Source organism: Symphalangus syndactylus, chromosome 21 (assembly GCF_028878055.3).
Source record: "Symphalangus syndactylus isolate Jambi chromosome 21, NHGRI_mSymSyn1-v2.1_pri, whole genome shotgun sequence".
NCBI classification, from domain to species: Eukaryota; Metazoa; Chordata; class Mammalia; order Primates; family Hylobatidae; genus Symphalangus; species Symphalangus syndactylus.
The window spans coordinates 43,072,464-43,087,707 of NC_072443.2; the positions used below are offsets into that span (position 1 = coordinate 43,072,464).

Sequence of the window (15,244 nt, forward strand, 5' to 3'; positions counted from 1 at the left end):
ATATTCAGACTGTTATTAAAAATTAAATTTGCTGCTTATAATCCAGGTGTGCAATATAATTATTCTCAGGACTATAAAAGGCTTTTGATATTTCAGCACTGGAACTGCTCATGCAAACAAATCTTGATTGGATTGTAATTGTGTACAAACTGTATTACCTCTTTGAAAGGGACAAAAATAGGACATTTGTCTTCAGATAACCAGTTTATTTCATAGTTATACCTTTTTTCCTAGCACATATAATATTTTAGTTATGAGGACAAACCTGAAGCTTTTCTCAAGTTTAGATAGATGAGAAATTGAGGAAAAGATACAAATGAACTCTTTTCCTGTACCTTAGGACCTCCACACCCATTTTGACAATGCTTCTAACACGTTCCCTTACAGTTCCCTGGCCTTATCTGTTCTAACAACTCCACCTCCACTACCTACCAACTACAAATTCATCATCACTCAGCCCTACTCCTCCACCAAATTCCTGAATTCTGAAATTCCTCTGTCTGTTCCTGACTTCCTGTGCTCCTTGTTTCTCAACCTCACTCATTCTGCTCCTTTGACATAATCTCTTACCTATTAGTCCTTTCTGATTCTCCCTAGTCCAGCCTCCCAGATTCCCACACACCGCCATTCTCCCTGACTCATAGGTCTTGCTAAGTCCCCTCTTGCCATCCTTTTCCACCAAGCAAAAGGTGCCACCCCAAGACCTGGTATACTTTATTTCTATTTTTGCATTCACTACTTGGAACTATTTTTGTTCCCAAGTCTATTTTTTCTGAGTCTCCTTGAGGACTATGTATTATTTGATTCTATAGATTTGATATTTTTAGTACTTAGCATAATGCCTGGCACAAAGCACACACCGATGTTTGATAGATGGGTGAATAAAGAAGTGAATAGTGAATGGTTTTTCTTTTTTTTTTTGAGATGGAGTCTGTCTCGCTCTGTTGCCAGGCTAGAGTGCAGTGGCGTGATCTCGGCTTACTGCAACCTCCACCTCCCAGGTTCAAGTGATTCCCCTGCCTCAGCCTCCCAAGTAGCTGGGACTACAGGTGCACGCAACCACACCCAGCTAATTTTTGTATTTTTAGTAGAGATGGGGTTTCACCATGTTGGCCAGGATGGTCTCAATCTCTTGACCTTGTGATCCGCCCACCTCAGCCTCCCAAAGTGCTGGGATTAAAGGAGTGAGCCACCGTGCCCGACCTGGTTTTTATTTTGTTTTGTTTGAGAGACAGGGTCTCACTCTGTCACCCAAGCTGGAGTGCCATGCTGCAATCACAGCTTATTGCAACCTCAAACTCCTGGGCTGGAGGGATCCTCCTTTCCGCCTCAGCCTCCCAACTAACTACAGGCATGTACCACCAGGCCTGGCTAATTTTATTTTTTGTAGAGATGAGGTCTCACTGTGTTGCCCAGGCTTCACTTTTTGACAACCATATTGTAGGTTTTCAGGATCTACAATGCATAAATGTGCTGCTATAGCTGTGAAGACTAACAAAATCAGGGAAGTCACTGTAAGCTTGTTAATAGTAGAAATTAACTAGAATTTCACACACCATGTCAGATGCAAATATATATATATATTCTATGTTGTGGTTTATGTGACTCAGAAATGCTATGTGTAAATTGTGATCACTATACCTCAAAAATGTTATAATAAAATGAAGGAAGGTCAAGTACCACTAAATTGACTAGCATCACGAAAAGACACTAAATGATGGTGAAAAAAATGGGGCTTCTGTCTGTGAGCTTCATGAAGGCAAGGCCCATTTCTGCTTGCCACAGCTAAACGCCCAGCCAGTACTTGGCACGTGGCATAAGTGGGCTCTTATATATATATATATTATTAGATGAATGACCACCTCCCAGGATTGTTAGAAGGACCAAGTAGTAGCAGATATGGGAGTGTTTTGTGAACCATCAAGTGTGTTGCAAATTATACTATTGTAAACATTAATGATCCATTCATTCTGTAAATATTTATTAGGTGTCTACTATGTGCCAAGCACTTGTTCTAGGTTCTAGAAATTCAACAATGAACAACATAAAATCCCTGCCCTCATGGAGCTTGCATTCTAGCATGGGAGACAGAAAATAAACATGTTACCAAACAAATACATGATAAAATTCCAGGCCCAAAAAGTCCATGAGCAGAAATAAGGCAGGGTGAGTATATAGAGTAGGATGGAGAAAGGGTCTTTTTCTCTGTCACTGTCAGGAAAGGCTTTGTTGAGATGATATTTGCAGAGGTCTGAATTAAGTGAGAAAATGAGACACTGGAAGATTGGGGAGGAAAGTTCTACACGAAAGGAGCTGTGAGTGCAAAGGCACTTAAGTGGGAGCAGGCCCAGCTTTTTGAAGGAGCATAAAGGAGCTCAATATGACAAGGCCAGAAGGAGTGAAGGATGAGTAGAAGACAAGGATGGGGCTAGATTTTTTGTGGCTGGAGTCCCCCACCCCCACCCTCACACACAAATTATAGGGAAGGATCCTTCTTAGGAAAAACAATAAAAATATGCATACAAAATTAGGCACAGGGCCTTGAAAGGGTCTTGCAAGTAAGGGGCCCTGAAGCTTAAGCTCATTCGCTTTGTAGAGAAACCTCCTCTGGTAGTGGAAGATGGGGTGAGAGGCAGGGCCGCATGGTCCATGGAACCAGCCCTGGTTATTGCATTTCCTAGGCATTCCCTTTGGTTCCCAGAGCTTTGGTAGGGGCTGCTCAGATGGCAGCTCTAGCCTTACACATGCGTATCACTCCAGAACTTTGCACAGTGACTAGGATAGAGTGCGCCATGTATAAATACTTACTGGATTGTGGCATGCATGAATGGATGATTTGGTGAATAAAAAAATTATTCCTTTGCATGCTCACTGTGACCCTTCAAGGTCTCACTAGAATCCAGTAAAGATATGTTGAAATATAACACCAAATGAGAATTCAGGGAGCATAATGCAGGGGTTCCTTTAATGATTATTAAAAATGGCAACAGGGGACCTCTGGTTTTCATGGACAGAAGCATTTTTATTCAAAAACAAACAAATCAAAAAGTAACTGCCTCCAAATCACCAACAAAGCCTTTGGGGAGGGAAAAATTCTAATTGAATTAAGATTTTTGAATTTATTGTCCATGTATTCAGTATAGAAAGAGTGTTATGCTAAAATAGCAGTACTTTTTAGTGAGATTAAGTGATAAAGACACAAATAAATGTGTTGTGGAATCACTGTTCAACAGTATTGTTTATGTTCCCTCAGTAAAGCACTATTAGTAGCTGGCTGTCCCCAGAGATGTGGAAATAGCTGGGGTATATGAAATCAGACTTTTGGGCAGCATTGATTCCAATAGGAACCTGCTTTCCCATCAATCTCTTCTCTGCTTTCTGGTTCTTCTCACACTAATGTGGAATTGCCCACTCCTTCAGGGCTGCTATGAACTGATCTCTGGACCAATGAACCGACATGCCTGGGGGGTTGCCTGGTTTGGATTTGCCATTCTCTGCTGGACTGTGAGTATTTCCCAGCATATATTTTATCTCTGAGAGGATGATGATAGGGAGAGACCTTGAGAGTGCCACTGGTTACCTCAACCACACTAGAAAGTCTAGAAACAAAACCTCAGGCCTGAAGGCTAGTCAGGAAACTTCTAGCACTGGAGGAAGGACAGTGGGTTCCCTTGAGAGGCAAGGAGTTAACTTCCCCTACCAGGGAAAGCCTGTGCCCTGCCAACCAGCTGCTTCTTCCGGCTGACTGATGCGCAGCTGCCTTTAGAGGGATGGAGAGCCTCTTTCCCTTGCGAGAGTTCTTAGTGAACTGTTCCTCCAGGTCTCCAGATCTCATTAATTCATTTCATCCACATATCAAAGACCGTCACCTATCTAGATGGCCCCTGCCTGACACTAATATGCCCAGATCCTTCCAAAGAGCTGCCTCTGGCAGATTCATCCTTTCCTACTGCCCACTTTATCTGACGCATATGCAGCAAGAGGTTAGAGAAGTGGTTCTCAGCCCTGGCTACACATTAAAACGCCACGGGGAAACGTTTTTAAAAAATTGCTTGGATCCCAACCTCCGAGACTTGGATTTAGTTGACCTGGGGGTTGAGCCAAGGCACTTTTATTTCCCCCAGATGATCTGCTGTCAGGGTTGAGAACCATTGCCTTAGAGAAGCAGTCACAAACTTTTGATTTCAGAAACCCTTTACACCCTCAAAAATTATTGAGGACTCCAGAAAGCTTTTCTCTATGTGGCCTATATCTATTGGCATTTACCCCACTGGAAATTAACATAGAGAAGTTTAAAATATTTATTTATTTTAAAATAATAAGCCCATTAAAAGTTATCACAACATATTTTTGTGGAAAAAGAACTATTTTATAATAGTGACTTTTTGGCAAATCTCTTCAATGACTAGCTAAATAGAAGACAGTTAGATTCTCATATTTGCACCTTCACTCAATCTGTTGTAATATGTTGCCCAGGTTGAACAATCTGAAGAAAATACATCCTTCAGATAGACATGTAATTGAAAAAAAATAATGTTTTAATAATATTCACAATTATCTGAAATAGTGAAGTATAATCTGAAGATAATTGTGAATGTGAAGATAATTGTGAATATTCTTCATTACTACACAAAACTCCACAAGTAGTAGTTTCATTTCATTTCTTTTCTTTTTTTGAGTCAGAGTCTCACTCTGTCACCCATGCTGGAGTTCAGTGGCACAATCACAGCTCAGGGCAGCCTCCAATTCCCGGACTAAGTAATCGTCCTGCCTTGGCCTCCCCAGTAGCTGGGACTACAGGTGCACACCATTGCTCCTGGCTAACTTTTTTTATTTCTTGTAGAGACAGGGTCTTACTTTGTTGCCTAGGTTGGTCTTGAACTCCTGGCCTCAAGCAATCCTCCCACCCTGGCCTCCCAAAGCACTGGGATTATGGCCATGAGCACTGCACCCAGCCCACAAGTAGTAGCTTCTTAAAGATCAGTTGCAATTTGAAATCTGAAATTCTGTTAATGAGCTTTTCATACTCTGTTACGTTAAAATATATTACATTGGTTTGTCTTGCACTTTGCATATATCTTTCAGCCATTTATAATTCTATAACATCATAGGTTGCTTATTTGGAAAAAATATTAGTTCATCGTGTTATGCAGATCTTCGAAATGTTAACTGATTTATGTATGCAATATCCAAAAAATCACATGTGGCATTGATATTGCCACATGGAAAATACCTTAAGCAATGGAATGCTATCAAGTTCACAGTGACAACTACAAGTTTTCCAAGGTTCTGATTTTTGCTTGAAAGCTCAAATTTATCATTGGCAATGAATACTGTCAGTTGTTTTCCTTGAAGTGACAGACTGACTCACTTTGTAAATTTTCAAGAAAATATCTGCCACATGTCCAAGTCTGAACGACCATAGCTTGTCTGTTCATCATTTTTTAAAGTAAAAGTGGTGTTTCCCTTTAAAAAAAAAAAAAACAGTTCAGTACACAAGTCAATCATGCAAGTGCTTTTCAGACAACCATATTACACTATGTGACAGACTGTTTTATGAATGAATACTTCCTTTTTGTCATGCAGAATATTTAAAAAGATGTGTACTCAAAGGCCAAAATGTAATAAAATTAGTAGTTCTTACTACTTCATTGAGGACAATCTCAAGTGAAACTGGCTTTTTAAATTTTGTTTTTGTTTTTGTTTTTGTTTTTTTTACTGCAAGTGCATAGCAGTGAAGACACAGTGATCACTAACAAAGTTTAGTGACTCTGCCTTGATTCTTGCTAATACTCCAGGAGTTTTACTTCCCACTGCATTTACACCATCAGTGCAAATATGAAAACAGTGAAAAAGGCAAATAAATTCTCATTGTTATTCAGATAGCCTTATATAATGGATTTCTGAACTGTCCCTTAGGTGTTTACTATGTGTATTAGTCCATTTTCATAGTGCTGTGAAGAAATACCCAAAACTGCATAATTTATAAAGCAAAAGAGGTTTAATAGACTTACAGTTCCACATGGCTGGGGACGACTCACAATCATGGCAGAAGGCAAAGCAGGAGCAAAGGCATGTCTTACATGATGGCAGGCAACAGAGCATGTGCAGGGGAACTGCCCTTTATAAAACCATCAGATCTCGTGAGACTTATTCCCTATCACGAGAATGGCACAGAAAAAAACCCGGTCGCATGATTCAATTGTCTCCCATCGAGTCCCTCCCATGACATGTGGGGATTATAGGAGCTACAATTCAAGATGAGATTTGAGTGGGGACACAGCCAAACCGTATCACTATGCTGTAAGAAATGCTGGCTTAGGGGGTGATAAACTGAGTGAGGGAGGAAGGACAGGGAAATCAACTCCTTCAAGGGGTCTTTTATGATCCCTCAACCCAACCTGTTAGGAGCTCTCACAACATCCTGGGCACACATCTATGATGGAACTTCTCCATGATGATGTATTTGACTGCAAGAAGCTGAGAACCAGCTGTTCTTTGTACCCCCAGTGCCAAGCATAGCATGTAGTAAGAGCTCAAGCATTTGTTGAATGAATGAAAGGTAATAGTGAAGTTTCTATTTGTGCCATATTAGCAGGAACTGTGGGATAATGTTTAAAGGCTTTGAGTATCTTAGAACTCCAAACCAGTTGTAACCCTTGATTTTCCACAAGTATCAAATAAACTCTGGATCTAGTTAATTCCCTCTTGAAATTCAAAAGAGGGAAGGGAAGGGAAGGGAATTAAATGATTAAATGTATTGAGGGCCTGCTATAAACAAGGTACCATATCAAATATTTTTAATATTAAATCCCCACAACAGTAGCTAAGCAGGTAGCCAGTCTCCCGTCTTACAAGGAGCAGAGAAATTCAGTGGGGCTCTCAAGAATTATGCTTAATAAGAGCTCTGAAGCATGCCCATTTCACTGTTGCTTGCAAGGGGCTTTTTCTTAGTGATTAACTAGATAAGCTCTGAAGCTGACTGCTTGAGTTTGAATCCCAGCTCCACCACCTACTAGTTCTATGACCTTGGGTAAGTTACTTCTCTGTGCCTCCGTTTCTCCATAGGGTTTTGTTAGCAGTAACTTCAGTTATACGGGTAATACTTAGAACAGTGCTTGATGCATAATAAGGTATTCTAATAAATATTAGACCCTGTTATTGTTTCATTATCTCATTCACTGCTCTAGCTCTGGGGTAGGTAGAGATGTTATATTTATTTTATAAATGTAGAAACTGAAGCTCAGGAAATTTAAGTGACTTGGCTAAAGTTACTCAGGAGTAAGTGCCAGATCTAAAACAGAGCCCAAATAAGCTAAAATAAAACTCAGCCCTTGCCTAAGTCAGATATCTTGAGTTCTGTGGCATTCTTCAGAGGCAGCCATTCCAGGTCACAAGCATTTTAGGAAAAAAGAGAAGTTCCCTGGGAGAAGTTTAATACTAGAAGCAGGTAATGCTTACCCCATTATGGTACATACTAGAAACAGGAAGGCATTGGAGGATAAGTGGCCTTGATGGCAAAAAGAGTTTAGCACAGACGAGAAGGGCAACCCCAGAAGACAAGGAATCTAGGATGAGAACTGGGATCAGAATGTGGGGAACAGAGAAGCTGCTTCTGAGTGGCAGGTAGTAAGTGATGCTTTGGAGCAGGATGGATTTGGTGTCACATCTGGCCCAGTGATGTTGCTTATAATGAGATTACTCTTAAAAATCTGATATCTAACAAAGACATGGAACCAACCCAAATGCCCATCAGCAATAGACTGGATAAAGAAAATGTGGTCCATGCACGCTATGGAATACTGTGCAGCCATAAAAAGGAATGAGATCATGTTCTTTGCAGGGACATGGATGAAGCTGGAAGTCATCATCCTCCGCAAACTAACACAGAAACAGAAAACCAGACACTGCATGTTCTCTCTCACAAGCGGGAGTTGAACAATGAGAACACATGGACAAAGGGAGGGGAACAACACACACCAGGGCCTGTTGAGGGGTGAGGAGTGAGGAGAAGGGAACTTAGAGGATGGGTCAATAGGTGCAGCAAACCACCATGGCACACGTACACCTATGTAACAAACCTGCACATTCTGCACATGTATCCCATTTTTGGTTTTTTTTTTAGCAGAAATAAAAACAAACAAAAAAATCTGTTGTCACCTAAGCCTGAATGAACCTAACATCCATTTTTTCCAAGAATGAGATGTTTCTAAAACAATCCCTTGTTTATTTTTCCTTTTTTCTATTGCAGTTTTGGGTTCTCCTGGGTACCATGTTCTACTGGAGCAGAATTGAATATTGAGCATAAAGTGTTGCCACCATACCTCCTTCCCCGAGTGACTCTGGATTTGGTGCTGGAACCAGCTCTCTCCTAATATTCCACGTTTGTGCCCCACACTAACATGTGTGTCTTACATTGCCAAGTCAGATGGTACGAACTTCCTTTAGGATCTCAGGCTCCTGCAGTTCCCATGACTCCTACTTTTCATCCTAGTCTAGCATTCTGCAACATTTATATAGACTGTTGAAAGGAGAATTTGAAAAATGCGTAATAACTACTTCCATCCCTGCTTATTTTTAATTTGGGAAAATAAATACATTCGAAGGAACCTGTGTTATCACAGTAATCCAGAGCTGTATTTGGCTAGCAATCTGCCTGTATCTCTCACTATTATCTAAAAGAAACTTTCCAAGGCTTCTCTTGTCAGGAGAACAGAGAAGTTGGGAAAAGATTACTGAAATACACCTTTTGCATTTGTTTCTAGAGTAGCTCCCATGTATGGAGATGGGTGATTCTCTTGATGCCACCTTCAGATCCTTTTATTCTCCAGAATAATTCTTAACAGTAGTTCAAATTTCCTTTCATACCTTGAAGTATTGTTTAGTAACCTCAATTCTCCATTAATTAAAAGTGTGGGCTGGGCGTGGTGGCTCATGCCTGTAATCCCAGCACTTTGGGAGGCCGAGGCGGGCAGATCACCTGAGATCAGGAGTTCAAGACCAGCCTGGCCAACATGGTGAAACCCCATCTCTACAAAAATACAAAAATTAGCCAGGCGTGATGGCAGGTGCCTGTAATCCTAGCTACTTGGGAGGCTGACGCAGGAGAATCACTTGAATCTGGGAGACAGAGGTTGCAGTGAGCTGAGATTGCACTCCATCCTAGATGAAAGAGCCAGACTCTGTCTCAAAACAAACAAACAAAAAAGCATGGGGACTTCTGGGGACAAACAAGGTGCCTGTTTTATATTTACTCAGTCTTTGCCCTGAATAGTCTCAGCTTGAGACCATTTCAAACTGGAGAGAAGCAAGCCAGCCAATAGAATGGGGTGATTTACAGGGATTTCTGTTTACTGTCAAAATATTTCTCATCTGAACTATGTTTCCATTTGTGGTCCTGAAGGAAATTCTTATAACTCAACATTTGTCTGGTCTTATAAGTAAAGAGAGCTTTAAAATCTGTTCACTTTCATTTTTACCAATGTCATATATGAGTCTAACAAAATGAGTTTTCCAACAGAAAAGCCTAAAGCATGGGAACTAAAGTGGAGGAGGTAGAAACTGCAGACACAGGGTGTGGCTTCCTGCTGGATGCTGGCAAACCCTGCCATACAGTTAAATGGTGGGAACTTCTACGCTCACTTTTAGTTTTTGCTCCTGCTGCACTTACCCCAGAAGCAGTGATGAGACTGATGCTCTTCAAATCATTTTCCTCTTGCACTTGGAAGCAGTGGAAACCTCGCCAATGCTAACTGCAGAACTGTGTGTCCTTCATGAAGAAAACATACCTGTCACTTTGGCGTCCTGCTCCCAGCTGACTCAGACGCAGGCAGCACCCCCATCCCATGCCCCCACCAGGTACCTGTGAGTGAGGCTGAGCGCGGGGGTAGGGGAAGGACAAGGAGGATTGGAGGGGGCTTGCCTCGGTTGTAAAGCTGGCGCAGGAGCCTGATCCCTGATTCCCAGGAGAGAGAACCAAAGGTCCGTGTCCTGACAGCACAGCCAGTTCACCTCTCCTTGGCCCGCCTTGTCTCTCCTGAATGAAGATCATGGGATATCGAGATAAATGACACCTGTGCTTGGCTGAGAAGGTTCTCTCTGTGGTCCTTTAGAAGACAGGAGGAGAGGGAATGAGCTTCCTCTGGGCAAAGCTTTGAAACAGGCGTGCTCTCATCTCCCTCCGCACACTCTCTCCTATGTGTTCTGGTGCCTTTTGCCTCCACCACTCACTGGGCTTTCCAGTGCCCTCACCTCCCGACTGCCTGAGCAATTCCTGCCCCAAACCCACTCCTGCCTTCCCTTGCAGGGCTTCATGCTCCGAAATTCTCTAAACATGCAAAATTCCTTTTTTTTTTGAGACGGAGTTTCACTCTTGTTGCTCAGGCTGGAGTGCAATGGCACGATCTCAGCTCACTGCAACCTCCGCCTCCCAGGTTCAAGCGATTCTCCTGCCTCAGCCTCCCAAGTAGCAAAATTCCCTTCTTATGATTGGATCTCAGCTAGGTTAGGGGAAGGCCTTTTTGGAAACCAATTCATACTAAGGAGTGGGTGACAACTCAACTCCACTCTCTCAATCTCTATGACGTTTTCTTGATAACTGAGGTTGATCTCTAGTTGGCGGAATCCAGCACAGCAGTGGGAGCGTGAAAGAGCCATTGTGGGACAAGATGGCCCACCTGCTGCTCCTTAAATCTTATCCCCCGACTTCCTTACCAAGCAATCACTAAAAGAGAAAGGGACTTCAGTGAGTCACTGCCCTCTGCCCCCTCTCCAGCTAGTTTCCTTCCTGGAGCCTCAGCCTCCTCCTTTATAGAAGGTGCAAAGTCCGCTATAAATGGGGGCAGGCTCTGCTCCTTCCAAAACCAAATAAGGTCCTAAACACAGGCACCCACTATGTCCTGGGGCTCCAACACTTGAGGAGGACACACCTTTCAGCTAAGACAGAAAAGAGGTCTGAGGATCACCCTGCAGAGTCTGGCCATTCAGGACTCCTGCACTTCCCTCTACAGGGCTCTCCTGTTTTAACCTCAGGACAGTTTCTGTTCTGCCCAGTTCCTGCTCCCATCTCCCTCCACCTTCCCTGGAGGCCCAGCCTTGCCCCTCTTTCTTCTGGCTCCAGGGACTGGAAGTGGCCCCAAGCCAATGCTCAGGCAGGCCCAGGCTCAGCACCATCATCAGCCCCAGCCCCAGCCCCAGCCCCAGCAAACCAGGGAGGCAAAGGGGAGCCAGGCGGCTTGGCTCTAGAGATCTGGCAGCTTGCTGAGTGTGAGACAGGCCCAGACACAACTATCTTGTGAAACTTCCCTCTTCAACACCTGCTTATCAGGTGGGCAAAGAATAATTACTACCTAACACCAAAAATGTGTCAGGCTAATTCCCGTAAGTTTTACTTGATTGCAACACCAGGTGGGTCATCATGCTCTCTTGGCTGGCCATTTCCCTCCCTAGATTGCTCCACAGGCTCCTGGCAGGGAAACAGTTTGTCATTTAATGTTTAAAAGCTCACTGCCCCTACTTGTCAGCCTTGCAGCTTTTCTTTCTCTACATCAGCTGGAATAAACAGGAACTGCTTCTATTTTAAGCAGAAGATCAGGTGTTTTCTGGCTACCCATAAAGGAAAGGAATACTAGTCATGTGAACTTGAAAATCTAATCTCCTCTCAATCTGACACCCCCACCCCCACCAATCTGACTGACAACCTGTGTTGTGGTTGAGGAATTAGAAACTAAGCTGGTTTCTCATTTCTATTGATGGAACAATTTCCTTTCTCCTTCTGGGTCTAGTATTTCCTCTAGTGTCTCTTCTAGATCCTTCTCAGCTTGTATAAGTGAGACTGAATCAAAGAAGAACCCCAAAGGAGGGTAGCTGTAGACTACTGAGTTTGCTATTGTAAGGCTCAAATGTAAGGCTCAAATGTAAGGCTCCCCGTGAAGGGATCCAGAAGCATTGTAGAGAAAGGCAGCTTTGCCAAGAAACACAGAGATCCCATACCCTTCTCCAACCAACCCTTCCCCCAGCACACACCCCCACTCCACATTGTTAAGACACAAATAGCCAAATCCTGGAGTTTGGAGAAACGGTACTGTCATGCCCTACTTTCTAGTGGTTTCTACCCTGAGTTCCTCTTGAAAAAGAACTACAGAGCAACAGACGCTGGCGAGGCACTCACAACTAGGCTCAACTATTATCCTGTTAGACATAAACAATCTCACAGAGTAACAGCCTCATAGAGTCACTCTGAGACCATGATAAAATGAGGCAAGCCAAGGCCACTGCATAATTTTGTCTATGCATAGACAAAAACAAGGTCACTGTGCCACCCACAAAAAAACCAAACACCTGCTTTCTTGGCTAAAATTAGTGACTGCTATGTCTTCCCAATTACAGCTTTACTCTCTTGCTAGTCTCCCTCCCTACAAATAAAACTTATTGAAATACACAACCATGGACTTGCCCCTGCTTTCTGATAATATCCAACAGAGCAAACCCTTTCTTGGACCCTCCCCGAATGACCCAACCGAAGCCCAAATGCTGTAATAATTCTAACTTCCTTCTACTGAGTTGCTTCATGGATCCCCCATGGTGTGTTCTCACTCACTGCAACGATTGCAACTAGTCACAATCCCAATTTTTTTCAAAATAGAGCTCTTGAATTTATTCCTCGAACTGAAATTTTGTACACTTTGATCAACTCTAACCCAATTATCTGCAATAATGTGTTCCTGGGAGATTTTGGCTGAAGAGCATTGACACTCTCCAAGTTAGTCTTCCAATCCTTATTTCCTCTAGGAAATAAGGTTTATTTATTCCTTCCTGGTGTAGGTGTATTTATTTATCCATCACCATGAAGTGGTCAAGAACATGAACTCTGGAATCAAAGCACTTGGCTCCAAATCCCAGCTCTTTGACAAGTCACTTAGCTTCTTGGAGCCTGCTTCAGAAAAACTGGTCTCTCCTCACACAGGACTGGGAGGATTCAGTAAGATACATAAAGTGTGCATCAGCCTATAAGAGATGCCAATCAGGAAGTTATATCAGGGAAACTGATACAGAGCAAGCACTTATTATTATTTCCCACCCTTCACCAACCTCTGCTCCAAGCCCCCACATCTCTCTCTCATTCTCTCTCTCACACACACACAATCTCACACACACTCCACACATGGGCACACAAGGTTTGATAATTTTATTTAAATCTTAACAATTATCAATGAACAATGGAGCCTTTACCTGTACAGGTGTACTTCCTAGGGGTGGAACCTCTAAACCACTCCCTTGTGTATATTTTTAGAATGATCAGGCCCTCTCAGCAGGTATAAGATGGTTGTGCATATACAAAAAAATCAACGAAGGTAGAAATAGCATAAAATATCGAAGGCACTAAGGATAAAGGGTTTTTTTTAAGTTATAGAATGTGATTGGTGAAAAAGAACTTATGAAATGTACCTGAATATGCTTCATCTTGCAGAACATGTTAATGGTTTTTGGTAAGGACTGCATATAGGCATAGGATTGGGGAAAGTGAATTTCAAGTCTGGGAGAAAATATCTTTTATCTCACTCAAGTCCATTCACAGAGCATTTTGGGGCTCCCAGGAAATCTATCCATTGGGGCTTGAGTGGAAGTGACAGGGGTAAGGGCAGAAAAACTAGGGAGGGAGTTGGGGACAAAGTTCTGAGAGCAGCTGAGAAAAGGAATGCACTTTCCAGGGTCCAGACAATACTAACTCTCTGTAGGAATTAAGACAACGACACACATTCAGGAAAATTACCACAAAGAATGAGAGAAGCCAAGAAGAAGGCAATATGATGTAATGGTCTTGAAAGTCAAAAGGCCCGAGTTTGGCTCTGAATCTGCCATTTGCTGCCTGTAAGACTCCTGGCAAGTCACCCTCCTGGCTGGGACCTCTACTTACTCATCTGCCCTCTTACCTCAAGAGTCAGAAACATCGGCCAGGCACATTGGCTCATGCCTGTAGTCCCAGTACTTTGGGAGGAAGAGGTAGACGGAGCACCCGAGGTCAGGAATTCAAGACCAGCCTGGCCAATATGGTGAAACTCCGTCTCTACTAAAAACACAAAAATTAGCTGGGCATGGTGAGGCACGCCTGTAGTCCCAGCTACTTGGGAGGCTGAGGCAGGAGAATCACTTGAACCCGGGAGGTGGAGGTTGCAGTGAGCCGAGATTGCGCCACTGCACTCCAGCCTGGGTGACAGAGTGAGACTCTGTCTCAAAAAAAAAAAAGAGTAAGGGGCACCAATGAAGTGTGTGTAAAGATACCATGAACTGTAAAGCACTATAGAAATGAATGCCAGTATAGGTGAGGAAAAAAAAAATCAATGAAAACTTCAAAGTAACACATACTTTGTATTAGGTAGTTGTGATACCCAAATAGCCTGCCCCCATATAATCCTTAGCAATTATAGTAGGCATAGCTGTCTCTACAATATTTAAAACGGTAGGCCTCTTTGTGGCAACTACAAGAAAATGCACAAGGCAGGAACTGGAGGAAGCCAGTTCCTTTGAAGCCAAACCCCCTGCCCAGTGGGGAGGCAAGAGCAGGGAGGGAGGCAGCAGTGAGTGGGCAGGCAGCCTCATGCCCCATGTCAACAGCCTTTGATGCCCCAGTGCAGGAAAAGTGCCACAATGGCAGTGTCAAGGTCTTAAAAAACTATCTTCCACCTCAAGAAGTTTCATAACAAGTCATTTAAGGGACTTTTAGATTATATTGGTTGAAAGAATTACCTGAAGAAAAGTAAAAGCCATCGTTCAGTGGTTTCCAACATTTAAAAATTGCAGATGTCAAAAAAACACAATTTCTGCATGGTACCAGCTATATTCCATTTCCACTGAGTAAGAAATTGAGTTCTCAAATACAGATCTTCAAATTCCTTGCACACACCATTCTCTTCCATTGCCCTTCCCAACCATGATGAGCGAGGGACCTACAACCTCTCAATTACCATCTGTTAATATGGTCATAGTCAAGCAAATTGGGACAGAGCTCTAGAGAAAGTTTCTACAGAAAAGAGAAGGACAGTAAGGGAGAGATTTACTCAATACACTACAGCCCCATTAGCGAATCTCCCAAGAATGAAGCTCCTTTACAAAGTTTGAGCAAAAAACATGAAAACCCTGAGTATTTCTCTGCTAAGTAGAGAAATAACACGGCCAGGCACTGTGGCTCACACCTGTAATCCCAGCGCTTTGGGCACCCCAGGCGGGCAGATTGATTTTGAGCTCT

At 42.9% G+C, this 15,244-nt stretch overlaps 1 protein-coding gene across 1 annotated transcript in view; it reads left to right on the forward strand.

The window, feature by feature from the left end:
• UPK1B (uroplakin 1B) overlaps positions 1-9,462 on the forward strand; it is a 29,702-nt gene extending 20,240 nt beyond the window's left edge. The window contains exons 7-8 of the mRNA XM_055259773.2: positions 3,421-3,504; positions 8,252-9,462. Of these exons, the coding sequence (XP_055115748.1) occupies positions 3,421-3,504; positions 8,252-8,302 (135 nt within the window). The 3' untranslated portion in view covers positions 8,303-9,462. The remainder of the gene's footprint in view (positions 1-3,420; positions 3,505-8,251) is intronic.
• Positions 9,463-15,244: the final 5,782 nt, after the last annotated feature.